The sequence below is a fragment of the Nyctibius grandis genome, chromosome 4 (genome assembly GCF_013368605.1).
Source record: "Nyctibius grandis isolate bNycGra1 chromosome 4, bNycGra1.pri, whole genome shotgun sequence".
Lineage (NCBI taxonomy): Eukaryota > Metazoa > Chordata > Aves > Nyctibiiformes > Nyctibiidae > Nyctibius > Nyctibius grandis.
In genome coordinates, this window is record NC_090661.1 from 39,374,210 (window position 1) to 39,401,933 (window position 27,724).

The following is a 27,724-nucleotide window of genomic DNA, read 5'->3' on the forward strand; positions in this document are numbered from 1 at the left end:
CACGGAGGGTACACTGATCAGCAACAAAATACTTAACAGTATTTCTTTGTTGTAGGTTTAGTTTTGCTGGTCACAAAATTAACTGTGTATTAACACATAAAGAAGCAAATTTTAACTGTTCTATTCTTTTATTCCTCTAACCAGCCTCCTGAATCTGGAACTTCTACTTCAGGTGACCTGGAAAGGATTATGTTTTCTTAGCATGTGGAATAAAGTGATCACCTTCCAACATCCCAGCTGCTGAATAACTTTTTTTATCCTCTTTCCCCTCAATTCCCAGAAAGTCTAGAGACAGAGAATGTAATTTAACTGGTGTCATTTGCCTCATCTTCACATAGATTTAGCATGGACTTTTCCAACATTTAAATACTGTTTTCCAATCCATTTTGGAAGCCCTGAACCTGGTAAGGTCAGTCATATTCAAAGGTAGTTTCAACTGTAAGAACATAAGTCAGAGGGAAAACAATCCTGATTTTTTTTTCACTGTAGTGGCATATTCTGAGTTCTGTGTTTTCAAATACCAAGTTTATAAGGCAAAACGTAAGCTGTAGTGACTCATAAACAGACAACACACCCCACAAAATACAAACAAATGAAAAATAACAAAAAAATGCAGCCCATATACTACAGATATTACAAATTAAAATACAGCTATCAAATTAACACTGCATGTGAACAATCAGAAACAAAAATTAAATGTGAGAAGAATTAAATGCTAGTAAATAAGACTATCCAAATAATGTCTTCGACGCATTCTTATGCCAATACGGGAACTGCGAAAGATGAAGGAGATGCTAAAATCCTTCAGAAGAGATATGACCTATGCTATCAAAGTAGCAAGAGAGCCATTGCTGTGAAACCACACGGTGGGGATATATATACTGAACTGCTCCTACCTGTGTCAACAGGACAAGTACAGAAGACTGAAAATGTCAACACTAATGAATTCCTGGTAGTTACGAAGGACTATGCTGTACTAAATTTAGAATGATTTTTGGAATGGAAACAATGCTGGACAAGATAATTTACACTTCATATTTACTTCATCCAGATACATAGTAACATCATTGCCTTATGACTTTGAAAGGGACTGTATGAAAAATCAGGACTATAGGATTTTTACCCAGAAGATCAAGAAGTGGTTCTGGAGACAGATCAAGTCCTATCTTTTCTGACTGAAACTGGAAAGAATAAAAATCAAAAAGATAACAAAAAGATAGTCTGAAAAAATATATATCAATTCATTAAGCACCAGATGGTTCTGAGTAATGCATTTCAAATGAGTTAGTGGCCATGTGACTTCCAAGCAAGATGAGGTCAAATGGTTGGAGCACTGTCATTTTAAGAAAAACTGTTATTTAATGCTTCATTTGAATTTTCTTGTCTCAAGCAACCTAAGAATTTATACAAAATTCATTCTCAAGGACTTAAGAAGCTCATAAATTTTACAAAACGGATTTGGATTCACACAAAAGTGTATCCCATACAGGTATTTCCGTAGTTTATTTGCAGTTATTACTATTTACGCAGCACTTGCATTCACTTTCCAGACTGGGAAATACAGCTGTATTAAATGAAGTAACAGTGACCTAAAGAAGAAACATAAGAAATACTGAGTTGCAGGAACAGAAAAAGAGGGGGTTTTAGGTTTTGAAACAGCCTGGCATCCAGGTGGTACAGCTTTCCTTTTTAAAGATTTCATTTGGCCACCATTGAAGACTGCTTTTTTTTTCTTTTTTTAAAAAAGAGAAGCAATTCTGTTTTCCATATCTAATAGTTCTGAAGTCGTTATGAACATGGACAATCTTCTTTCCATGCCAGAGTGCTGCTAGATCAAAAAAAACGTTCATTAAGGGTGAAGAAACTCTGGCTGGTCTCGCATGGTTACACACAAAAGTGATCAGAAGGCAGATTTCACTGATCAATTAATGCAGAGCAGCATCAAAACACAACAAGCATCCAGTTCATTTTAAGCAAATACTGATGAATTCCAAAATGTTATAAAATACGTACACAAAACCAAACATATATTTTAGCTATACACAAATATAGCTATACACATATAAATATACTGAGTATGTGTAAATCAGACTTGTACCTTCAAAAATCTATTAAAAACACTAAACTAATGAAGCTACACAAGGCAAAACAGTAAAAGATATCTCAGCAAAAGAAATCAGGGTCAAACTGGCAGTGAATAGCTTTGCCACTATTATCATAAATTACATTCAAGATAAATTCCACCTCTGGAGTAAAAAGCACCTCAAGTAGTCCTTGAGGTGGGCTTACAGGACTGACAAACTGAATATGTAATAACTCAGGTATGCTAAGACCAATTAATCAGTTAAGAAGAAAAACATTAACTTTTCTTCAGCTTACTTATCAGCAATTTTCTTTAGGGAAAGCACAGAAAGTATCAGATACCCACAGCAAGCATTTCAAAGATGTTGTGAACTTCTTATCAATGTCATCATTAGTTTATGAGTCCAGGCAGTTGCATTTCATCTGAAATACAGTAACTTTCTTTATAGCTGGAGGACGTGATCTCTAGCATTCACTGTAATGCAACATGGGACCCATATAGGCTTTTTCTTGTCATAGAAAAGCACTGTGACACTGTGCTTTCTGTTCGAATCAGATTTATGGCATGACTGACTGCTTCTCTATTAAGCTTATTTTTACAGGCTGTTCACTTTCTTCCACAAAAGCACGTCAAGCAGAACTCTAATGCACCAAAACAGATAGTACAGTAACTTGCAAGCCACAATAAGCATTTCATTCAGTTTAAATGCAGTTTCCTAGGAAAATATCTACCAAGGCACAGACACACAGTGAAACAAAATACACACAAGCGTACGGCTCAAAGGTGCCGGAATGCACTACAGATAAGACAGTAATTCAGTAGAACTGCATTATAAACCAATCGTATTTTATTTATAGAGGAGAGAAGTAAATAGAACTGCCACAGTGGATCAGACTAGTAAGTCTGTCTAGCTGTATCCATTACCACCTTCTCAAAGGGACGCAATACTGCAATAGGGAAACTGGAGTAACTACACAACGAAGTCATCCCCTAAGCCTCAACAATTACTAGTTTGCTTTATGATCAGAAGAAGAAGAGAATAATAGATTACTTCCAATCTTTGCTTATTAATAAAATTATCATTATATTAATGTCTTCAGATAGCCAATCTTTTAAATGTTTTTACATAGGCAGCACGTTAAAGCAAGGATTTTCATAAGCTAAGTGTTTCTTAATTTTCTTTCTACCTTTGATCTTTTTGTCTTGATCTGGTTTAGTGCTCATAAATGTTCCATTACAAAAGAGAGTAAGATATTATCTATAATTTTTCAAGCCAATTACATTCATACACTTTGGTTTCTTCTAGGGTTTAATATCACCAAACAGTTTTGATGTTCCTGCCTTCCTACCTCCAAAATACAGTACTGAAATATCAAGTTTAGTCAAAATTACAGAAATTAGAAATTAATAATTGAAGTCTGGAGAATATATAGCACAAAGATTAAGAGCCAAATTGACAGGTCACAAATGTCTTTAGAAAAACTTATCTTCTCTATTTCAAATGTACTTCTCCTGTTGATGTTCTGAAATACTGGCATTGATGTCAGGACAGGACGTTAGGGTATATTGCAGATTGGCTATAAATTAAGGAAACATCTAATTAGGATCAATTTCATATTACCACTACCTTTGCCCTCTTCCAAACTGAGATATCTATTTAAACGTGAAAACTTTAAACTCTAATCTAATACACTTACAAAAATCAATACTAACTTAATTTAGTAATAGTTTCAATACTAGCTACTATTTATACTTAACAAAAGCCTAACCAACCAGGAACTTTCAGAATCAGTAATTACTACAAAAGCATGGAGCTCCATTCTGGCTCTGTAAACACCCAAATCTGATAATTTGACACAAAAAAGTTTTCCCATTTCTGTGACAAACAGTAATATTCTGCATCTTGAAGATAACACCTCCCTTAGACCTTCATTCTTCACAAAAGGCAAGAAAATATATTGTGTAATGCTTTCTACATTATCTCATCTCAGAGTTATCCAGACCAAAAAGGAACCAACCTTCATAATGATAAATGTCCCTTCTCATTTTATGTACCCCTAGAGAATTTACAAGAACATAATGTACTTTTTTGCCCAAGATTCCCATTTTAGAAAGCTAATTTAGAGCTCTGATTATATGCAATATTTCTATGGAACAAGCACTCAACTGTTCTCATCCATTCTGATCTCAACACATGGCTTTTATGCTTAAGATAACTAAAATCCATCCAGTTAAATAAAAAAAAAAAGTAAAGCAGAATTAATCTTGACATGAATATGCAGGGCATAAAAGCAAGCACCTGAAATGGTCTTTGGCAGCAGAAAATTTATTTCTAATGTTTCAATCTCTAGACTGACAGTGGCCTTTATTTTCTCTAAAGCAAACAACTGAGTACTTGGTATACATTGGCAAGAAATATCTTAATCAAATGCAAAAAATTTTGTTGTACCTGTATGGAAACATTGCTAAGATTCATATGATCAGTAGTTTCCAAACTGCAAAACATTACCAAAATAACATGGTAGATACTTCATATTTTTCTTTTTTTTTTTTTTTTTTTGGTCAAATTCATTTGCATCAGAACTAATTTACAAGTGAAAGTCTGTAAGAATAATATGTTCAATTAGGCACTTTTTTCAATGGCTATCATGTAAGAATCGAAACCAACAACTACTAAGTGCTTGACAGGAGGGAAGGGAGCAATCATCTTTCTTCCCATCCTAATTCCTAACAGTAAGTTTTCATTCATCTCCTTTAGTCAGTCATTAATCTTGCACAGTATGGTAAACACCACTATATGCTTACCAAGTCTCAAATGTGGTAAGCTGAGTCAATAGCATATGAAAAAAGAAGTACTCATTACCATTCTCACACTAGCAAAATAATTCTTGGAGGAGAAAAAGAATGTTCCATTAATAACACCTGCCAGTTGCTCTAGAGAAAAGGTTACAGAGGCCAAGATGTCATTACTTTGGGCTTCTAAGAATATTTTAATTAATTCAGCATGACTGTTAAAACCAAAGCATATAGGTAGGATAAAGCTTGAAACAAAGAAAAATCGCATGATCATCATCTTCGTTCAACCTGAGGTCTTGCTCCTTTCCAAGGATTATGCATTTCTAACATGTATCCAAAGGTGGCAGCAACTGTTTATTCTTATAGGCCCAGAACTAATCTTTGAAGAGCTTCAAAAGCTGTATCACAGGGTTCTATCCAGAAATGAAAGTCAAATTCATCCTCAGTGTCAGCCTAGTGTTACATCAATAATTAAGTTGTTCTAACGAACACAACCTGTAGATGACAAAATTTCTGCACACCATTCGTCTCCAACTTTGTTTTTTACATTACTGACATAAAAGCAATACAATCCGATTAACTTTGCCACTGAAAAACAATTAACATGACATATTCTTCCAGTATCAGAAACCGCATGTTAGAAAGATACAAAAGTGGAGGATATTTCCTACCTCAGTCAAAAAACCCTCTACCCCGAAATGCTTGCCTTTCCCTTCCTCTCCAAAATAACATCCAGAACGCATGTAAGCTATGGAGACATTCTTCTAAATCCTAAACAAAAGACAAACTTGAAATATTTAGTACAAGATACTAGTGGGAGGAATTTTCTTAGTCTTTCTAAATTTGTATTTGTTCTTAATTCTCAGAATTAGTACCCACACCTTTAATCAGTTCTCACTATCACTGTAATTACTGAAGTCATTAATCAAGTTACAGAAAATGGTCTAGACTATTTAAATCTACATACTATATCCTTACATGATACTCAAATGAAAACAAAGCAAAAAATGGTTCTGGAGAAGAATCAGAGACAGCGCTCTGGCCTGTAGAGGCAAATGTGTACACGTGGGGGGAGGCAGAAACAGGAAGGCAATGAAGAGGATCTGCAGTTCCACAGGGACACCCATATTTACTTACGGCGAAGCTCCTAAGCACTTCCTGCAGAAACAGGAGCAGCATGAATTTCAGTTTCTTCACTCCTACCCTTTAGGAAGGAATAAGGCTCAATAAGACAAATAAGCTTGTAAACAAGCCCTTCAGGTTCTTTCATCTTCAGTTCCACTTGAGAGGAAGTGTTCTTTGGTGGCATTTTTTTTGTTTTTGAAGATACACATTATATATATGATGTGCATATCTGTATCATTCCATACATAAGCATGTAGGTGTATGAATATATGCATTCTAATAATTTATTTAAAAAAATCTTGTAGGGTGTTAGAAGTTAAAATAACCATCAAAAAAGAATATTACTTTTCACATTCCTCAGAAAGTTCAAAAGAATATAACTTAAAACATAAATGCTACCTTGGTAAGGGGGATGAAGTTACATGCTTCATCGAAATCTGACTGCACTAAAGTTTAAGAATGATTTGAATATACTGCTTTGGCTAATTAGCAAAATACCCCAACAAAAGAACAACAACAAAAAAAACAAGTTGCAAATTCTGAACTGAATTTAATTAATTTCAAGGCATATCCTCAGGTATATGTTCTTTGGTTTGCTCAGCTACAGCTGGACCTTACTTTTTCCAATCAGGATGAATTTGATATCGACAACACATTTCACTGTATTTTCCATAAAAAACTCTTATATTGCAGGTTTCAGACTAAATGGGTTTTGACACACAGTTGGTTGATCCCTGGGCTTCAAATGAGAACTATCAGAACTGCAGGTATCTCCTCAGTCTCTGAGCCTGCCAACTACCTACTCACAGAACAGCTTCTAAAGTCAATGAATGGTGCTGCTTCTGGTCACTTAATTACTCCATTTGCCTCAAAGTAACAGACCAACTAACATAACCCAGTGACTGAACTAACTTCACAGTATTGTATATTATCAAGGAGACCTGCCTTTAATTGGGAGACATTTCAAAGCTGCTACGACAGTTCTTTATTTATTTTTAGTCAGTAGAGGAAGCATGGCCCCACTAGATAAATTCATTTAAATATAAAGTAATTCAAAAGCTTTTGAAGATGATGGAAAGATTAGTGAAATATATTCCCACGTATACTAGAACATGAGGAAAAAAAGCTAAACAACACAGCAGAAAAAATAACGTTTCACAACTAAAAAATGTAGTTTGAAAAGCTAATTTTATCTATTTTTTCATAATTAATTATCTATATTTTCAAGAAATACCAGCATGGGTGCTAGAACAATGTTTTTGGAACTGAATAAGAATTTATCTGTATGCATGAATACATCAATAAAGCTTGCAATTATAGTATAGATACAGTATTTCTGTAGAAAACTTAGTGTTGCATTAAGAATATCAACCTGAATATTGAAAGAAAAAGCAGACATTTAAACAGACTATTGCACCTCACATATTACAAGACGACTTCCAATAATATGATTGCATTGCCTTTTATAATTATTGATACTGGTTATTTGCTAATGAGGACTTTTTTTTTTTTAATTTTGGTAGACTTCCCATTGCTCAGTGAGCCTGACACACAGAAAGTCACAGGAATTTAGGGTCAACTGTTACTTGGGTTTCAGTTACTTTAGTTTCTGTCAAATTTTAACTTATCCACAGGGAGTCTGTAACCCAATGTGAGGAAAAAGTTGACAGTGTGAAGAACACAAGAAACACTGTATTCATGAGGAGATTTATTAGTCCCTGGCCCTGTACCACATCCAGAGTCTGTACTGTGTGTGTACACACACAGACTGCGCCTGTACAGTCAGAATGACAGGCAAAGAATATGAAAACAGTCACCATCTGGTATCAGAGGATGGCTGAACAAGCCCATTTTAGCTATGAAGTTGTAACAGAGAGAATGTGGGTATGCTTCATGGGACATGGTAGGGTCTAGTGTGTGTTAACAGAAGTATAAGTCAAGCAGAAGTTTATGAAGCTCACTTCACACTTGTTTAGCATAAAGGTTAATATTTGGGTCAGTTGAATCAGGAACTCAATTTTGGACAGGTCAAGCTTATGAGAATAAAATAATTTCAGAGGCTGAACTATGTGGTGGTTTATTAATACTGACTTATTAGCAGGAAGGATAGAAGTGAGCATCATTAGCAAACAGATGACAAACAAAGGCTTGATATGAGATTTCTTCCATATGAAATGGAAAAATTGTAGATGATATCTTCTCCCATCAGTGCAGAAACTGCTCCTCCCTCCTCCCCCACCATATCAAAAAGAAAACAAAGGGCATCCTATTAATGTGGAAGGGGAAAAAAAGAGAGAGGAAGTTTACAATGAATTTTGTGCCTTTTTTCTTCTTTTGAGAAGACACTAAAAGAAAAAAATGACTGACAGAATAGTTCTGACTTATGGCCATAACCTCAGTGTCAGTAGCCAAAATGTAAGCACCAAACTGGAGATGATTTCTCCCTTCCTCAAGTTTACCTTTGGTGTTTTAGAGGAAAGGGATGGCTTGTGAGGAAATGGCAATGCAGAACAGACTTTTAGCAGGAAATATTTCAGGCCACCCAGAAATGTTTCTGTATGAACAAAAGTAGAGAGACAAATATAAATCAAGGTTGCTAAAAAGAGGGAGGAGAACAACTTCTCACAAGGTGGGTAGGGGATGTTGCGTCTAGATCTGAAGACTAGGGAAGCAAAGAGAGTAGAAGAGTGTGAAGTGGTGCTTGACGGAGAAATGCTGAAGCCTAGAAGTTTACTACTGTGAAGTTAGCATATTCAGACCCATGATTTCACGATGTAATTAGGCTGCAAGCTCATTTGAACACAGTAACTCATGGGCAAAATCATTTCATGTCCAACTGCACAAAGTACTCCAGCTTCGATTGACTTACCTCCCATAATTTTAGATTGGCAGTTGATAAATTCTGGCTTCTTGTCTGTAAGGTATCGTTGACAAGTGTGATGCAGAACCTGAAAGAATGTGCATTTTTCTGAAGCTGTGCTTGCTACCCATTGGTCAAAAGCATTTTCAAATAGCAAATCAAATTCTGGGGAATCCTAAAAGAAAAAAAACCACACTACTATTATTCCAGTTTTATAAGTGATTTGGAGAAAGATATAGAGCTATTATTTTTTAAAAGGTGTTATGTTGGAAAAAGCAGAAAGGTCATGCAACTCAAGACCATCCTGGGATTATTTTTCCTTTGCATATTTTTGGATGAAAAAAAGCCAAACCAGGCAGGAAGTTCCTTTTCTTGCAGGTACTTTTAATGAGGAATATTCAGCTATGACAAAAATACTTGAAAACAAATACTTTAGACTGAAAAGTTAGAAGTTGGAATCTCATAAGAAATCCTTGTTATCTATAGACATATAGTTACTTGTGTCTTCTATATTACAAAACGATTTGTGCCTCTCAGCACAAAAATCTACTTTCACACTATATTATAGAAGTTGTGGTTCTGCTCTCTATGCTCAACCAAAGAAGGAAAACAAACAGCAAGTCCTAGTTATTGTATTTAACGTATTATCATAAAGCGTTGCATAGGTCTCGGGATAACGTGAAAAAAGAGCACTCTCAGAACAAATCAAAGCCCAGCTCTATACCATGCATCAACTGCCAAAATAAATGGATTTTATGCAAGAAGTATTGCTATATATTTAGCAATATTTGCTAAATATAATTTTGTAATCTAATCTTGTAAACGCTTTTTTGAATCGATGACACTAGGAATTCACAGGAAGACAAGTCTGAAAGGAACATGTCTAAGCTTAAGAACTTCATAGGACTTTCAATCTGAGAGTATCTCAAGTACCTGTCATTTACACAGCTGCATGGCAGATACTGGGAAAGGGCCTAAAACTCATATCCCTCATCTATTTGTCATTGCTCCTATTTTCATTGTCCCTTTACCCGGAGAAAATACAATTCCATCCCCTGCACTTCATAAGGCAGTGCCCAAAGGGCTTCTTTTTTGTACAAGTCCTGTACTGGACAGTAACAGAATTTGGCGCACCACTGTTAAGATGCTTAGGTGGCTGATCAGAGCACAGCTTTCAACAAACCAAGGGGGTTAGTCACAAACATATTTTGCTGTACAATGAACACAGTAAGTCACTTTGTGATCACATAGTATGAGCCACATTCCTAACTTCTAATTCTGCTGTTTTACTACTGAGGATTTGTATTCATAAGCTTATTACATACTAGTACGACTTTGTCTTGAGACAGCTCACGGTGGGCTGTATATTCCACATTAAAGGAATAATTCCAGAACTATTTAGTAGGCGGTTGGTTTGTTTATTTTATTCTTGGGGTTTTTTTTTGGTTTAAATCAGCGTTCAGTGCCATTGGCAACTAAGTCCCACCACCACCCTTTGTAGAAAAAGATAAGAAATGCAGAAGGATCTGAGGAGAGGAGTGTCCTAGAAAAAACGCAAGGTTCACAATATTTCACAGACTTGAACCTCAGTAACCTCTCCTGTCCTTGCTTCTACTTACTGCTCTATCTTACAACACAGCTGCATGCCAAAATGGACCCCAAGAGGCTTATAGCTGAAGACAAGGCAAACAAGGCTCTTATTTTTCTCTTTACAAAGAAGAGAGAGTAGGGAAAAAGTAGGGAAAGACAGGAAGAAAAAACCCCATATGACTATGCACTTTGGCCTCCTCCCATCTTTCCCATTAAAATCTATTTCATATATTCCACCCAGTTATTTCTTTTTTGAGAATTTGCACTTAAACCTGTATCTTATCTTTACAGATGCCTTTTGAATAGTGAAAGAATGCTTGATTCATGAATAAGTTATAAAAGAGCTCAATTTTCATTTTCTAGAACCGTTCAAACTCACCCGATTAGGGTCTATACCATTGACCTGGCGAAGCTGCTCGAGCATCCACTGCGTTCTCCTGACAAAAGATGTAGAGCCTTCAAATTGCTTCACCTTCGTAATAGATGCTTGAGCTGGTTTCTTGTTCGTCACTGAACACATAAAAGAAAAAACATAACTGAAATGGGCTTAATGTTTCAGGAACGTGCCATTTAGTTCACTGTATCAGTAGCTGGTTTGCTGCTCTATCTTCTATAATGTCCCATAAAGTAAATACATGTCACTGATTCAGACAGTAGATCACATTCCCTTTCCTGGATAACATACTGAAAAGCACATTCCTCATTGTCAGAATGATGGAATTATGCCACACAAACATTACACTACTTAAAACTGGAAATATTTTAGCCATTACCAGCTTGAATTGCCAACACCCTGTAGAAAACAGAACTAAACCAAAGGTCTTTCCATCTTTATTCTTACAATCACCTTACTGTTCTCTTTTCCCCAGGCTAATTAGCTGAGGTTTCTCATACTCAGCCTCTTATTAGTTTCCTTCTGTTCTTGTCATTTGAGACAGGAGAACACACACAAAAAAAAGAAAAAGACATCTGCATATAAGTGTAAGTCCATTTATGCACGTGTTTTAAAAAACCTGTAACTTTAGACTGACTTTCATCTTGGTGATTGATTGAAAAAAATTTAGGTTTCTCCAGTCTTTTCACAACATGTCACATGTAGGTCACGCTTGTATAACACCAGCAACATCTATGACACTCAATTCCAAATTCCAGTTTCCAGTTAGACATAAGTATATGCCCTTACTGCATTGAGAAACTAAACCCACCAAATCAGACAATAGACTGAAAAATATAGTTATAAGAATTAAAGAACTAAAGATCGCTCGATTACCCCCAAAATACTAGGTACCGCAAAAAAAAAACCAGAAGAGACCATAAATGAGAATGATCTTACTTGTTATAAACAAAATATATGTTAAAAACCACAAACAAAGTCAGTCATGCAAGACTGCTCTGCTTTTTGGGGAAAAAAAAAAAAGCAATATAAAACACTCCAATTAGTATATCCTTAACTCAGCATCAGGTTTTCAAAGAGTACTTAAACATTAAAGCTAACTTTTCAACATCAGGAAAACTGGCTTCCTGTATTAGACTTTTTCTCTAAACAAACAAATTTTCTTTTAATCAGTATAACTTTTAACATCCAGGTGGATGCAAACACAGACCTGCTGTCAGTGATGGAAGAGCTGATACGTAAATTGTTACAGGAGCCTGACCCCTACAAATTGATGGGCCCAGAAGTTATCCACCCGAGGGTGTTGAGAGAGCTGGCTAACATCATTGCGAGGCTGCTCTCCGTAATCTTCGAGAAGTCGTGGAGATCAAGGGACATTCCAGAAGACCGGAAGAAGGCTAATGTCACCCCCATCTACAAGAAGGGCTTAAAGGAAGATCCAGGAAATTATAGGCCCATCAGTCTTACTGATCCTTGGGAAAGTTATGGAACAAATCCTCCCGGGGGCTATCACAAGTCAAATGAAACACATGATTGGGAAAAGCCAGCATGGATTCACCAAGGGCAAATCATGCTTGACAAACCTGATCGCCTTCTACGACAAAGCAACCTGCTCGACTGCTGTGGGGCAAGCAGTGGACGTTGTCTACCTGGATTTCTCCAGGGCTTTCAATATGATTTCACACAGCCGCCTCCTAGAGAAACTGATGCATTACGGTCTAGACAAGTGTTCTGTGAGGTGGGTGAGGAACTGGCTGACAGGCTGCACCCAAATGGTGCTGGTAAACACCTCCTTTTCAAACCAGCAACCTGTCACAAGTGGGGTGCCCCAGGGATCACTATGGGGCCCAACGCTGTTCAACATCTTCAAAAGTGATCTCGATGACGGGATCAAGTGTACCCTGATGAAGTTTGCCAATGACACCAAACTAAGTGGGAAAGTGGACACTTTGGAAGGGAGAGCCACTCTGCAGGATAAGCTGGATAGGCTGGAAGAGTGGGCTAACAACAGCCTTATGAAGTTCAACAAGGACAAGTGTAAGGTCTTGCACCTGGGAAAACATAATCCAGGAGTGCAGCACAGGCTGGGATCTACCCAGCTTAGAGCAGCTCTGTGGAAAGGGACCTGGGGGTCCTGGTGGAAAGCAGCTCAATATGAGTGAACAGTGTGCTGCAGCGGCAAAGAAAGCCAACAGGATGCTGGGTTGCATCAACAAGGGCATCACCAGCAGAGATAAAGAAGTCATTATCCCACTCTACTCAGAGCTTGTCAGGCTACACCTGGGATACTATGTTCAGTTCTGATCCACACTATACAAAAAAGATGTGGACAGGCTGGAGAGGGTTCAGAGAAAGGCAACAAAGATGATCAAAGGATTGGGAAGTCTGCCATATGAGGAAAGGCTAAGAGAAGTGGGTTTGCTCAGCCTTGAGAAAAGAAGACTTATGGGAGACTTTATCACCACATTCTACTATTTAAAGGGTGGCTACAAAGAAGATGGAGACTCCCTTTTTACAAGGGGTCACACAGAAAAGAGGAGGGGTAATGGGTACAAATTACTGCTGGGGAGAATTGGACTGGACACAAGAAGAAAATTTTTCATAATGAGAACATTCAGTCATTGGAGAGCTTTAAACTAGATTCGAAGGGGGATGGGGTAGTAGCTGGGCTTGCAACACTGGGCCAACGCTCTAGTGTTGAGGTAGACCAGGAGGCCTCCCATCCCCCTGGGGTGAAATCGGTGTGCCCAGCTCGCTCCCTGAAATGCCTGTACACCAATGCACGCAGCATGGGGAATAAACAGGAGGAGTTAGAAATCCGTGTTCGGTCGGGGGGCTATGATCTAGTGGCAATTACAGAGACTTGGTGGGACGCCTCGCATGACTGGAATGTGGTCATGGATGGCTATGTCCTGTTCAGGAAAGACAGGCCAGTAAGGAGAGGTGGTGGAGTTGCTCTTTATGTGAGTGAGCAGCTAGAATGTATTGAGTTCTGTCCAGGGGCGGATCAGGAGCGAGTTGAGAGTTTGTGGGTGCGAATTAAGGGGCAGGCTGGCAGGGGTGATACTGTTGTGGGTGTCTATTACAGGCCACCGGATCAGGATGAGGACGGTGATGAGGCCTTCTACAGGCAGCTGAGAGCAGTCTCGCAATTACAGGGCCTGGTTGTTGTGGGGGATTTCAACTACCCTGATATTTGCTGGGAGGCCTACTCAGCCAGCCATCCCCAGTCCAGGAGGTTCCTCCAGTGCGTTGATGATAACTTTCTGATGCAAATGGTGGATGAGCCAACTAGGAGAGGAGCGCTGCTGGATCTGATCCTCACTAACAAGGAGGGTCTGGTTGAAGAGGTGAAGGTTGAGGGCAGCCTTGGTTGTAGTGACCATGAGATGGTAGAGTTCAAGATCTCATGTGGCAGGAACAGAATAGCTAGCAGAATCACAACCCTGGACTTCAGGAGGGCCAACTTTGGCCTTTTCAAGCAATTGCTAGGGGAAATCCCATGGGACAGGGTACGAGAAGGTAAGGGGGCCCAAGATAGTTGGTTAGCATTCAAGGACTGCTTCTTCCGTGCTCAAGATCAGAGCATCCCAACAGGTAGGAAGTCAAGGAAGGGTACCAGGAGACCTGCATGGTTGAACAGGGAACTGCTGGGCAAACTCAAGTGGAAGAAGAGGGTGTACAGATCGTGGAAGGAGGGGCTGGCCACTTGGGAGGAATATAAGTCTGTTGTCAGAGGATGTAGGGAGGCAACTAGGAAAGCTAAGGCCTCCTTGGAATTAAACCTTGCAAGAGAGGTCATGGACAACAGAAAGGGCTTCTTCAAATACATTGCAGGTAAAGCCAACACTAGAGGCAATGTAGGCCCACTGATGAATGAGGTGGGGGTCCTGGAGACAGAGGATAAAAAGAAGGCGGAGTTACTGAATGCCTTCTTTGCCTCTGTCTATACTGTTGGAGGCTGTACTGAGGAGCCCCGGACCCCTGAGGCCCCAGAAGAAGTCAGGATAGAGGAGGAATCTGTCTTGGTAGATGAGGGCTGGGTCAGGGACCAATTAAGCAACCTGGACGTCCATAAATCCATGGGCCCTGATGGGATGCACCCGCGGGTGCTGATGGAGCTGGCGGAAGTCATTGCTAGGCCACTCTCCATCATCTTTGCTAAGTCGTGGGCAACGGGAGAGGTGCCTGAGGACTGGAGGAAAGCGAATGTCACTCCAGTCTTCAAAAAGGGCAAGAAGGAGGACCCGGGTAACTATAGACCGGTCAGCCTCACCTCCATCCCCGGAAAGGTGATGGAGCAACTTGTTCTTGGTGCTGTCTCTAGGCACATCGAGGATAAGAGGATCATTAGGGGCACTCAGCATGGCTTCACCAACGGGAAATCATGCTCAACCAACTTGATAGCCTTTTATGAGGATGTTACCCGGTGGATAGATGATGGTAAAGCTGTGGATGTGGTCTATCTCGATTTCAGTAAAGTGTTTGACATGGTCTCCCACAGCATCCTCGCAGCTAAACTGGGGAAGTATGGTCTGGATGATCGGGTAGTGAGGTGGATTGTGAACTGGCTGAAGGAAAGAAGCCAGAGAGAGTAGTGGTCAGCGGGACAGAGTCCAGTTGGAGGTCTGTGTCTAGCGGAGTCCCGCAAGGGTCGGTTCTGGGACCAGTTCATTCAATATATTCATTAATGACTTGGATGAGGGATTAGAGTGCACTGTCAGTAAGTTCGCTGATGACACCAAACTGGGAGGAGTGGCTGACACAACGGAAGGCTGCGCAGCCATTCAGAGAGATCTGGACAGGCTGGAGAGTTGGGCGGGGAGAAATTTAATGAAATATAACAAGGGCAAGTGTAGAGTCCTGCATCTGGGCAAGAACAACCCCATGTACCAGTACAAGTTGGGGGCAGACCTGTTGGAGAGCAGCGTAGGGGAAAGGGACCTGGGGGTCCTAGTGGACAGCAGGATGACCATGAGCCAGCAATGTGCCCTTGTGGCCAAGAAGGCCAATGGCATCCTGGGGTGTATTAGAAGGGGTGTGGTTAGTAGGTCGAGAGAGGTTCTCCTCCCCCTCTACTCTGCCCTGGTGAGGCCGCATCTGGAGTATTGTGTCCAGTTCTGGGCCCCTCAGTTCAAGAAGGACAGGGAACTGCTAGAGAGAGTCCAGCACAGAGCCACGAAGATGATTAAGGGAGTGGAACATCTCCCTTATGAGGACAGGCTGAGGGAGCTGGGTCTCTTTAGCTTGGAGAAGAGGAGACTGAGGGGTGACCTCATTAATGTTTATAAATATGTAAAGGGTAAGTGTCATGAGGATGGAGCCAGGCTCTTCTCAGTGACATCCCTTGACAGGACAAGGGGCAATGGGTGCAAGCTGGAACACAGGAGCTTCCACTTAAATTTGAGGAAAAACTTCTTTACGGTGAGGGTGACTGAACACTGGAACAGGCTGCCCAGAGAGGTTGTGGAGTCTCCTTCTCTGGAGACATTCAAAACCCGCCTGGACGCGTTCCTGTGTGATATGGTCTAGGCAATCCTGCCCTGGCAGGGGGATTGGACTAGATGATCTTTCGAGGTCCCTTCCAATCCCTAACATTCTGTGATTCTGTGATTCTGTGATTGGAATAATCTCCCCAGGGAAGTGGTGGATTCCCCAACATTGGACACTTTTAAGAGACAGCTGGACAGGGTGCTGGTCCATCCCGTCGAGACCATGCTTTTGCCAGGAAAGGTTGGACTCAATGATCCTTGAGGTCCCTTCCAACCTGGTATTCTATCCTATGATTCTATGAAAGTTTTATAAGCCATTTTAGGCACTTTCTGTAGTTCTACTCTGTTATTTATCTGTTGCTCTATGTTAGTCACTTCCAAACACATTTCCGCTTTCTGTGAAGAAATAATTTGTAGACTCATCGTACTGCACAATCTACTAAAGCTGGTGTGTCATTTATTTTTCTCCTTAAACTTTTATTTCCAAAAATCCTTTTATCCATATGGTCTTCCAAAAAGAGTATTATTAGAAAAGTCACTTTTCTCTGCTTTTAGATGCTGGCAGTTAAAGAAGGCTTTTAAAATAATCAAGACTTGAATAGTAAGATCGCTTATTTTGTGCATCCCCCCCTTTACCCAAATAATCAGGAAAACTAACAAGCTTCCCACTCTGAAGATGCATGCTGCATGCACTTCTGCACTTGGGGCAGTTATACAGTAAGTAAACATCGATGTAACACCTCATCATCCGTGAAGTTAAAAAGTTAATATTGTTTCTTAGGATGAAAATTTACCAATGCACAGATCACTGTCTTGATGTTAAATGTACTTTGGAATAAATTAGCAAATTCAGATTAATATCAAAAGTTCTTTTCAATATCTCAGACTTACACATTTTCAGTTAGCGTGTGTCTCTGCATGTGAAAGTCCAAGCAACTTTGAGAACTTAATTTGATAAACAGAAAATTCATTTCCAAGGAAATTTTAGTAAGTAAAAAACACTAAAAAATCAGATACTAACATTCCACATGGCAGACAATTGTTTTTAAGAAGTTACTTTGGAATAGAAAGCATAGTTGGACTCAATATATTGACCAGATTATTGATAAGAATATAAGAAACAGATTGCCAGAAGTCTCTTTAGCAGCAGTTGAAGCACTGAGAACCGAACTGGTGCAGTATGTGATTCAGAATCACATGTCAAATGGTACAGAACAGAGAAAATCAACGTAGTATCAGAAAGGTGACAGCAAAATTATATCACAACAACTACTGAAATGCAAAGACTAGGTATTACTAAGAAGTGAGATTAGTATTAAAGATTCATTGATTGCTCAATGGCCTATGCACCCAAGCCTAACAATATCAATAAAGTGGAGCTGACAGGCATACTATCTGTGCTTACATAGTATATACAGGTTCTTTTTTTACGCAAGTTTACACACCACTGAGTTGGAAACAAATTCAAAAGTTACATGAGCAGACCACAAACTTATGTCCCTACCTTCCTTTACTTATGTCTGTCTTTGTTAACTCTAGTGATTACTTTGGCACACTATAGCATCCCACTAGACCAAGTTTCACATATTTTCTACAAAGCAGTACTAATAGAAGGCTATCTAACAGTGGCTCAAGTTTTATGGTCTGTGGATTATTCTCTTTCCATGCAAAACAGGCAATAATCTACTGCTGAATGAGCTATGTATCAAAAAGAAAAAATGTGCATACTATACATAAGCCACCTATAGAACTAACACTGGTAGCATTGCAAAATAAAGCGTTCAAAACTGGGAAGCACTAGACAGAATGATTATGCGATCAAACGCTATTTCTTCCCCCTCAGAATCTCATGGACAATCTATTACAAGATGTATAGCCTTAAGCTTCAATTCAGCAAAGTTCTCACTGCTCTGAGCGCTTCTACACGACTTACGTTCTAGTGCTCTTGAAAACAGGGGCCATTATATATTTCAAGGTGAAAATATCAAATTTTACAGATACGATAGTTAAACACTAGATATCTAATCTCAACATCTCCATAAATTGTTTGGCTGATTTGACATTTCCAAAAATCTAATTCTCCAAACGTCTCTGTAGAGCACTTTTAATAATCCATGAACAGCAGCTCTGTCTTCAGCTGCAGCCGTTAGTGCTCTGTACTTCAGCAAAAGAAGATCACGTTAAGTGCCTAAACTTCAGCAACTCTTAAAAATGCCTATTAGTGATCAACTATAAAACCACCTTGATTAGATGACTGTTTCCATATCATCTACCACACAGTAACTGTGGGAGAGGCTGAGAAGGCTGCTCTTCTGCAGAAGATCTTATAAAGGTCTTGGGTATCTCAGTCATCTTAGGTAGAAATTCAGTCTCAAGTTAGCTGACGTGATCCTCTTGGAAAAATGGCAGTTCTCCCTTTAGGTCTCATACTTGTAATTATTGGGCACAGCCAAACGCATATAGTTGCATTTCACCATTTGTGTCTTGGTATTTTAGCAAAAAAAGCTAGCATTTCTAAAACATTAAAAAAAACAGCTACCCACAAACCCACCAAACATGCTGTAAAACCTTCATTTAGTCCGTGACAGCTTGACAGTAGTATGGCAGTCATTACCACTCTGCGAAACCCTTTGGCAGCTGGGAAAACCATCCTCACTAGCTGCTCATTATGTTGCTTTGCAAACTAGAGCACTTCCACAAAAGCCACTGAGTGGGTGTTACCTTGCAAACATGTAAGAAGTCTCTTCTTAAATCTGAAAAAAAATTGGAAGCAATTACATGCTCCTAGCCACATTCCCTCTCTGACAAGTCATTCTGATGTGTTCGCTAAAATCTTCCATGACCATTATCTACCTTAACAAAACAAAAGACAATATTTAAGTTATGCTTCAATTTTAGGTGTTTTTGTTTGCTTTGCTTTTTTTTATAACAGAACTTTACATTATGTCTTCAAAATATGACACTGTAGCAATGTGGACAAAGCACATTTATTTGGAACCCATCAATAGATGGTAGGTCCATATGGTATTCCTGTGTGTCATCAGATGCAAATCAGTAAGCTTTTTAATTTTTTTTTTTAAAGAAATATACAGTTATTGGTAAAGTAAGAAAGAATGTGTGAGAAATCAGCTACAGCAATTTATGGTGGAAGAAACTGTAAGGTGTTTTTTTTTTTAAAAACACAACAAAACATTATATTAACATACAACCAAAAGTCATCAAGTCAGAAAAAGCACTATTTCTTCTGGGACTGAAGACATTATTAATCATTTTGCATTATAAATAAAGACAGATTACAGCATTAAGTTTCAAAGAGGTGGTTAAAGCTTGAGAGGCACGCATTTAAGTGAAATACTCTGTTTCAAAAGCAGATCAGAGAATATGAGACAGAAATAGTCACATCTGAATTAGCTTTACCGAATGCTGCGACAGTCAGGAAAGTCACTGTTCTCATCATTTGGAACACATGGAAACAAACATATTTGAATTCCAGACCTCAGCTAGAACCCAGTCCCACATGGATGTCTAGCATCTTAAGCAGCAAATCAACACAGCTCTTCACACAGAAAGCTAAGGGAGACTAAAGTCACAGTCCAAGTTCATCTCTTCTGCACTCTAGAATACATTTTCTTTACTTTTTCAGTCTTCTAAAGTATCTTTACTCGAATGGAAAAGATAAAATAATGAAAAACTCTTAATTCCTTAAATTCCTACCACGAAATACCTGTCCTTGAGAAACAGCCTAAAAGCTCTAAACCACCACACTATGAACTTTTACTTATTTCATCACATTCAAAATGCAATTAAAAAGCAATGTCTGTCCTTGAAGCCTTGACTCTGGATATCTGTGTTTGTTTTGGATGTTCTTTAAATTTGGATCTGTGTATTTAATAACTCAAACTCTAGGAATCTTATGACAAATGGCTTGATTGCCTCACAAAATTTCTAGTCATATTGCATCGTATTTCTAAAGCGCTGAATGACTGAAATAACTACTGAAGGGAGAAATTAGAAAGTACAAAGTCTTGAAGCAGGCAGTGAACTGCTGCAACTGTTCCCATTATAATTTTTTTTTTTATCTGGGCACTGCATAGATTAATAAATTAAGCAGCCTTAAATTTTATTGCTGTTGTGTCACTAGCTCTTGAGGGAAGACAAAAAGAAAACAGTGCTTCAGACATCAGTAAGATATCTACAAGGACTGACCCTCATTTGCTATTCTCACCTACATCACTCCAAAGCAGAAGTCAAGAAAAGAAGATTTATCTCTATTCCTCTAACATGAGGAGCTCTTCTGTCACAAGAACAACCTTACAACTGTTTTCCCCCTACATTTCAAAATCTTACTCTCCCTATTTTCTTCCCAGAGTGAGGAAATGGGGACTAGGCAGGGGAAAGGACACTGAACACATCTCTTAACCCTTACAATAGCAGAAGCTTGTATTATTGCTGTTCTGCAATGCTCCAAGGTAGTTTGAACCACTATTGTTCAGGCCACATGGTCCTATAAGCAAAGTATGGTCCTGGCAAGCAACTTCCAGAATTTCCCAAATCAACTTTCCAACAATTGGACAAATGAAGCTGAAGATTAAGTAAGATGGAACAAATGGGTACATTCTGACTTGTTTAGGTGTTAAAGAATAAGGACCAGATACATGAAACTGTCTTAGTATACCATGTGGATTTCAGGAAAACTATTTCCAATCTGCTTCATATGATGGTTGTGAGCTTTGCTGTCCATCAACTCCAGCTTTGAGTTTGAACACCAAAACTTGTAGTATTTCATGTTTTCTCAGAGCAGTTTCAACTAAACACTGATTTAATCTGGAGTCTAAATTGATTCTAGAACTTCCAGCCTTCCCACTGTGGTTGTCCAACTGCTCCCTCCTGCAACCTTCATACTTGCCACGGTTCTTAGACCTCAGCTGTATATAATACAAAGAGATGTTCTGAGAAGACAGTGCTAATAAGAACCCAGACTTTCATTGCCACCTGCAGGATTAATTTTAGGTTTAATTTACAGGAAAAAAAAGGATATGTTTGCAGTAGAAAATAGCTAGCCTCACTGAAAATAAACAAAAGCAGCTAGAACTGGGGCAGGTTTAAATTCTCACTTGCTGGTCAAGGCTTGCCAGGTGTCAAAATGCCTGATAAGCTGAGGCCTAACAGAATTGTATTTCCTAGTTTTGCCATATTTCCTCTTTCCTTCCTTTGACAATGTTGCTTTCTCACCATCTAGGATCTAAGAAGCTGACAACAGGGAAAAGCTGCACATTTCCCACCTTCTCTACTTGGCAAATGGGACAAGGGGTTGTCAGTGGCCCTAAATACACAGCAGTTTAACCCAAAATTAATCCTTCTGTTTCTTCAGGCACAGCATAATGTTTTGACATCAAATTGAAAAACATGAAGAAAAAAGCAGCTTTCAGATACAATGGAGGTAAACTACTCGTAAGTCTAAACACATACAGTTTTTCCCAGAGCCCTTCCCAACAGTTCAAATAACAAACAACTTGCATCATCTGTCTGTTTAAATCAGCATTTACTGTATTACTGTCCATAACAAGTTGTCAGCCTCACACTCATTGTTTTCCAGTTAAACATGTGTGAAATATGTATTTCTTGATTAAGGTTTATTCATATATTGTTGAAAATATACTTTTGTTTAAGTAGTATTTTTTATTTCTACATACAAGTTACCTTTTTTCACCTGAATAGTAAAACAAAAATCAAATACTAAAAAAATCAGTTACCCTGGAAATTTGGATTAAGGTATATGGTATCTTCCCAAGGAGAAAGACTAGACAAAACAGTTTTCTGGTGCCTTCAAATAAAAAAAAAAAATGCTTTGGGTTGCAATGAAAAAACTTTTTTTTTCACGTGTAAGACACCGCAAAGTGTTATAAGCCTGAAGTGAGAGCCTGTATGTTTTCCAAACGTACCACTGAGTAGATTAGTAACAAACCACTGCGTATAGTTTTCCGTTATATTTACTTCTCACAGAATCATGTAAATGCATGATTTTTGTAGTTTTTATGCCTATTCAAACACTTCAAGCCTCCATCATAGAATCATAGAATGTTAGGGGTTGGAAGGGACCTCTGGAGATCATCGAGTCCAACCCCCCTGCCAGAGCAGGACCAATCTAGGGCAGGTTACACAGGACCGCATCCAGACAGGTCTTGAAAGTCTCCAGAGAAGGAGACTCCACAAGCTCTCTGGGGAGCTTGTTCCAGTGCTCTGTAACCCTTACGGTAAAGAAGTTCTTCCTCATGTTGAGGTTGAACTTCCTGTGCTCTAGCTTGCATCCATTGCCCCTTGTCCTATCGCAGGGCACAAGTGAAAAGAGGTTGCACCTTTCCTCTTGACACCCAGCCCTCATGCATTTATACACATTAATCAGATCCCCTCTCAGTCTTCTCTTCTCCAGACTAAAAAGCCCCAGGTCTCTCAACCTTTCCTCATAAGGCAGGTGTTCCAGTCCCTTAATCATCCTCGTAGCCCTCCGTTGGACTCTCTCCAGTAGATCTCTGTCCCTATGGAACTGGGGAGCCCAGAACTGAACGCAATACTCCAGGTGAGGTCTCACCAGGGTAGAGGGGGAGGAGGACCTCCCTCGATCTGCTGGACACACTATTCGTAATGCAACCCAGGATACCATTGGCCTTCTTGGCCACAAGGGCACTTTGCTGTCCCATGGATAACTTGTTGTCCACCAGGACTCCAAGGTCCTTCTCCATGGAGCTGCTCTCTAGCAGATTGCCTCCTAACCTGTACTGGTGCATTTTATTACTCCTTCCCAGGTGCAGGACTCTGCACTTATTCTTGTTGAACCTCATTAGGTTCCTCTTTGCCCAGCTCTCCAGTCTGTCCAAATCACGCTGAATGGCCGCACAGCCTTCAGGTGTACCAGCCAAACCTCCCAGCTTCGTATCATCAGCAAACTTGCTGAGAAGACGCTCTGTCCCTTAATCAAGGTTGTTGATGAAGATGTTGAACAGGACCGGACCCCAACACTGATCCTTGGGGGACTCCACTAGTTACAGGTCTCCAGCTGGACTTGGCACCATTGATTACCACTCTTCGGGCTCTATTGTGTAGCCAGTTCTTAATCCATCTCACTGTCTGTTCTTCTACCTCACACTTCCTGAGTTTGCTCACGAGGATGTCATGGGAAACTGTCAAACGCCTTGCTAAGGTCAAGGTAGACTACATCCACTGGTCTCCCTGCATCTACCCATTCAGTCACGACATCATAGAATGCTGCCAGGTTAGTCAAGCATGATTTCCCCTTGGTAAATCCATGCTGACTACTCCTGATAACCTTCTTCTCTTCCATGTGCTTAGAGATGACCTCCAGAATGAGCCGCTCCATCATTTTTCCACGGATGGAGGTGAGGCTGACTGGTCTGTAGTTGGCTGGATCTTCCTTCTTGCCTTTTTTGAAGACTGGAGTGACATTGGCTTTCCTGCAGTCCTCACGCGCCTCTCCTGTTTGCCACGATCTTGTGAAAATGATGGAGAGCAGTAGAGCAACATCAGCCAGTTCTCTCAACACTCTTGGGTGCATCTCATCAGGGCCCATGGACTTGTGTGTATTCAATTTCCGTAACTGAACACTAACCCAGTCTTCACTGACTAGGGGAGAGTCTTCCCTCCTCCAGGCTTCCTCTCCTACATCCAGGGTCTGAAGATCACAAAGGCTCGTCTTAGGATTAAAGACTGAAGCAAAGAAGGTATTCAGCAACTCTGCCTTCTCTGCATCCTCGGTTATCAGGGCTGCCGCCTCATTCAGCAGAGGGCCCACACTTTCCCTGTTCTTCCTTTTGCTACTGATGTATCTGAAGAAGCCCTTTTTGTTCTCTTTTACTTCCTTTGCCAGTTTTAGTTCTAAGAGGGCTTTGGCCTTTCTTGTTGCCTTCCTACACATCCTGACAACTTCCCTATAGTTCTCCCAAGTGACACGACCCTTCTTCCATGAACTGTAAATTTCTTTCTTCCGCGAGATTTCCCTCAGAACCTCCTTGCTCATCCATGCAGGTCTCATAGCACGTCTACCCGATTTTTTACTCAAGGGAACGCACCTATCTCAGGCTTGGAGGAAGTGGTATTTAAAAACTGACCAACTTTCTTGGGCTCCTTTGCCCTCCAGAGTCTTAGCCCATGGGATTCCTGCAAGTAGATATTTGAAGAGTACAAAGTTGGCCCTGCGGAAGTCCAGGGCTGTAATCCTACTTATTGCCCTACTTCTACCTTGTAAAATACTAAACTCCACCATGTCGTGATCACTGTCGCCAAGGCTGTTCCCAACCTTGATGTCCCCAACTAGTCCTTCTTTATTCGTTAATACAAGGTCCAGCAGTGCACCTCTTCTCGTTGGTTCCTCCACTACCTGAATTAAGAAGTTATCATCAATGCACTGCAAGAGTCTTTTTGACTGAACATGTCTAGCTGTGTGGGCTTCCCAACAAATATCAGGGTGATTAAAGTCACCCATGAGTACCAAGAAGTGTGTTCTAGAGGCTACCTCCAGTTGTCTGTAGAAGGCCTCATCAACATCTTGGTTTGGTGGTCTATAGTAGACCCCCACAACAGTTTCACTCCCCTTTGCATGTCCCTTAATTCTTACTCACAAGCTTTCAACCTGTTCTACCTCCCCCCCGAATAGAACTCAATACATTTCAGTTGCTCTCGCACATAAAGAGCAACACTACTGCCTCGCTTTGTTGGTCTGTCTTTCCTAAATAGTACATAGCCATCCATGACAACATTACAGTCATGGGAGCTGTCCCACCATGTTTCAGTGATCGCAACTATATCATAGTCATGAAATCTAAGGCAGATCTCCAACTCCTCCTGTTTATTTCCCATACTCCGTACATTGGTATATAAGCACTTCAGAGAGGGAGTTAAGCCACCAGTTTTCACTCTTGCTATCTGACCATTCCTGGCCAGTTCCTTGTCTACTAACTTATTACTGAGCCCTGTGTTGTTATTGTCCCATGTACTACCATTATCCACCTCGAGTAGGACAGTAGTCTGAAGGCTGTCCTTAGGCTCATCTCCAGTGAGCCTAGTTTTATCCCCTTCCCCCTTTGAGCCTAGTTTAAAGCCCTTTCAACAAGGCCCGCCAACTCCTGTGCGAGGATCCTTTTTCCCCTTTGAGACAGATGTACTCCATCTGTTGCCAGCAGACCAGGTGCCATATAAACTTCCCCGTGATCAAAGAACCCAAAATTCCAACGGTGGCACCAGTCTCTGAGCCAAGTGTTAATCAGGTGTGTTTTCCACCCTCTTTCAGTGTTTCTGATGAAAACACCACCTGCGCACCCGAACCTTCAACTAGTTGCCCCAGTGCCTTGAAGTCCTTTTTGATTGCCTTTAGACTTCTCTCTACAACCTCATCATTACCAACCTGAATAACTAACAAAGGGTAATAATCAGAGCAGTGAGCTTCCTTTTAACATCTCTAACCTGAGCCCCAGGGAGGCAGCAGACTTCCCTGTGGGATGGGTCTGGTCGACAAACGGGCTCCTCTGTTCCCCTCAGAAGAGGGTCACCTACTACAATTACCCTTCTTTTCTTCTTAGTTGAAGAAGTCATAAGATATGGGGATGAGTGACAAGCTGTGGGCGACTCACTGGATGGATCCTTATCTCCATCTTCATTCACCTGGCCGTCAAGTCCCAACGACCCATATCTATTGTACAATGCCAACTGGGAAGGTGAGGGAGGCCAAGAAGGTTTTCTCTTGCCTCTCCGAGGAGGGACCTCTCTCCATTCCCCCTTGTCCCTTATGTCCCCACCTTTGGCCTGGTGACAGGAGGGGAGGGGGTTCTCCACTTCTTGTAGAGTGTGTTCCTGCTGCCTTTGCCTCAGAGTGTGGCTCCACCAATCTATCTTGCTTTCACACTCTCTGATCCTTCTCAATCTTTCTACCTCCTCTCTCAGTTCAACCACCAGCCTGAGCAGGTCATTTACTTGATCACACCACACACAAGCGGTGTCTCTGACTCCCTCTAGTTTGAGTGCCAGGCTCAGGCACTCGCCGCAGTCAGAGATCTGCACAGCTGCGTGTTTGTGCAGGAGCTCAGTCTGAGTTCCCACATTCTTCCTCATTGTGGCTCTTGGCCATGTTGTGACCATGTTCTTCTCTCGGGCTGGGAGGGAACCAGCCACTGGTTGCTGCTTCCCACATGCCCTGCTCACGTGTCCCTGCAGGCTGCTGTTCTTCCTCTCCCCTCACCCACGCTGGCCGATCTCTTAGAGCGATCCAACTCACCTTGTGCACTGGCAGAGACTCGGCGCCCTGCCCAACGAGCTGCAAACGGCTGTGGCCACCCTCCCCGGGGCACACACAAACACCGTTTGCTCGCCCTGTGCCCTGTGGGCAGTAGTCACTGCCCTCCCGGAGGCTTCTTATCACCTGATCAACGGTGGGTGGTGCTGGCTCTGCCCAGGCTATCTCAGCAGCCCGCCCACCAACAGACAGCCCCCAGCAAAGGCAAAGGGCTTTTCCTGGCTTCAAAAAAGCCCCCAAATATACCATATACATTACAGTCCTTACAGTTTCTTGACAGACTATTTTTCATTCCTATCAAATTTTTAAAGCTAGAAAGATAGAAGTATTGCAGTTATAAATCAATAGCTTGTTTAAATTATTCTTCATATACTACAGCAATATAGTTTAAGGTATTGATACCAAAGCAACTGCTTTTCATATTGGCACAGTTACACACACAGATGCAGTTAACAGTGGAAAGAATGGCAGACTTCATTTTATAGCCAGAAAGAAAGTTTCTGCCTAACTGCAAATATTTGGAAAGGAATCTCATTAAACACATATTCACTTCCAGAATGATGACTGAACTTCCAGGTTTTGTTGGAATTGCCTTTTACTATTCCATATTGCAAAGCAGCCAACTTTCAAACTGTTCTCACCTTCTTTTTCCTGCATACAGATAGTCAGCTGCATTTGAAGACTCTTGAGATATTTCTAGTCCAATATAGCAAATTTGAGTTACGTATGCATTTTTACAGTTAAAACCTAGTTGAAAGGACAGGACGGTGCTCGACAGATCTGACAGGCACTGTTGCTGCAGAGGAAGATAATAGGTATTCCAGCCAAGTCCCAGGGAAGAGGGATGACTTCCTTACAACCCAGGGACCAAAGTCTTCATCAGGGACCTATCAAGCAGCACAGAGTTCCTGCTGATCCTGGCCTAGAGCATTTTGCATTAGCATTTCACCATGTCCTGGGATGGCAGAACCTCACCTCTTAACTGGAAGGTATTTGGTGACTGAGAATTTCAGCCCACCATAGCATGTGCACTTCTGTATTGGTCTGGATCATCTGCAGCGACAATCTTCTTAGCTCTCTTTTC

The 27,724-nt window shown here is 40.6% G+C and overlaps 1 protein-coding gene across 4 annotated transcripts in view; it reads right to left on the reverse strand.

Annotated features, from left to right (window-relative positions):
* Window positions 1-27,724, reverse strand: part of STXBP6 (syntaxin binding protein 6) — a 161,886-nt gene that overhangs the window by 31,849 nt on the left and 102,313 nt on the right. For all 4 annotated transcript variants that reach the window (XM_068398397.1, XM_068398399.1, XM_068398396.1 and 1 more), the window contains 2 exons: window positions 10,834-10,964; window positions 8,874-9,039 (listed from right to left, as the gene is read on the reverse strand). In XM_068398397.1, coding sequence (XP_068254498.1) covers window positions 8,874-9,039; window positions 10,834-10,964 — 297 coding nt within the window. The remainder of the gene's footprint in view (window positions 1-8,873; window positions 9,040-10,833; window positions 10,965-27,724) is intronic.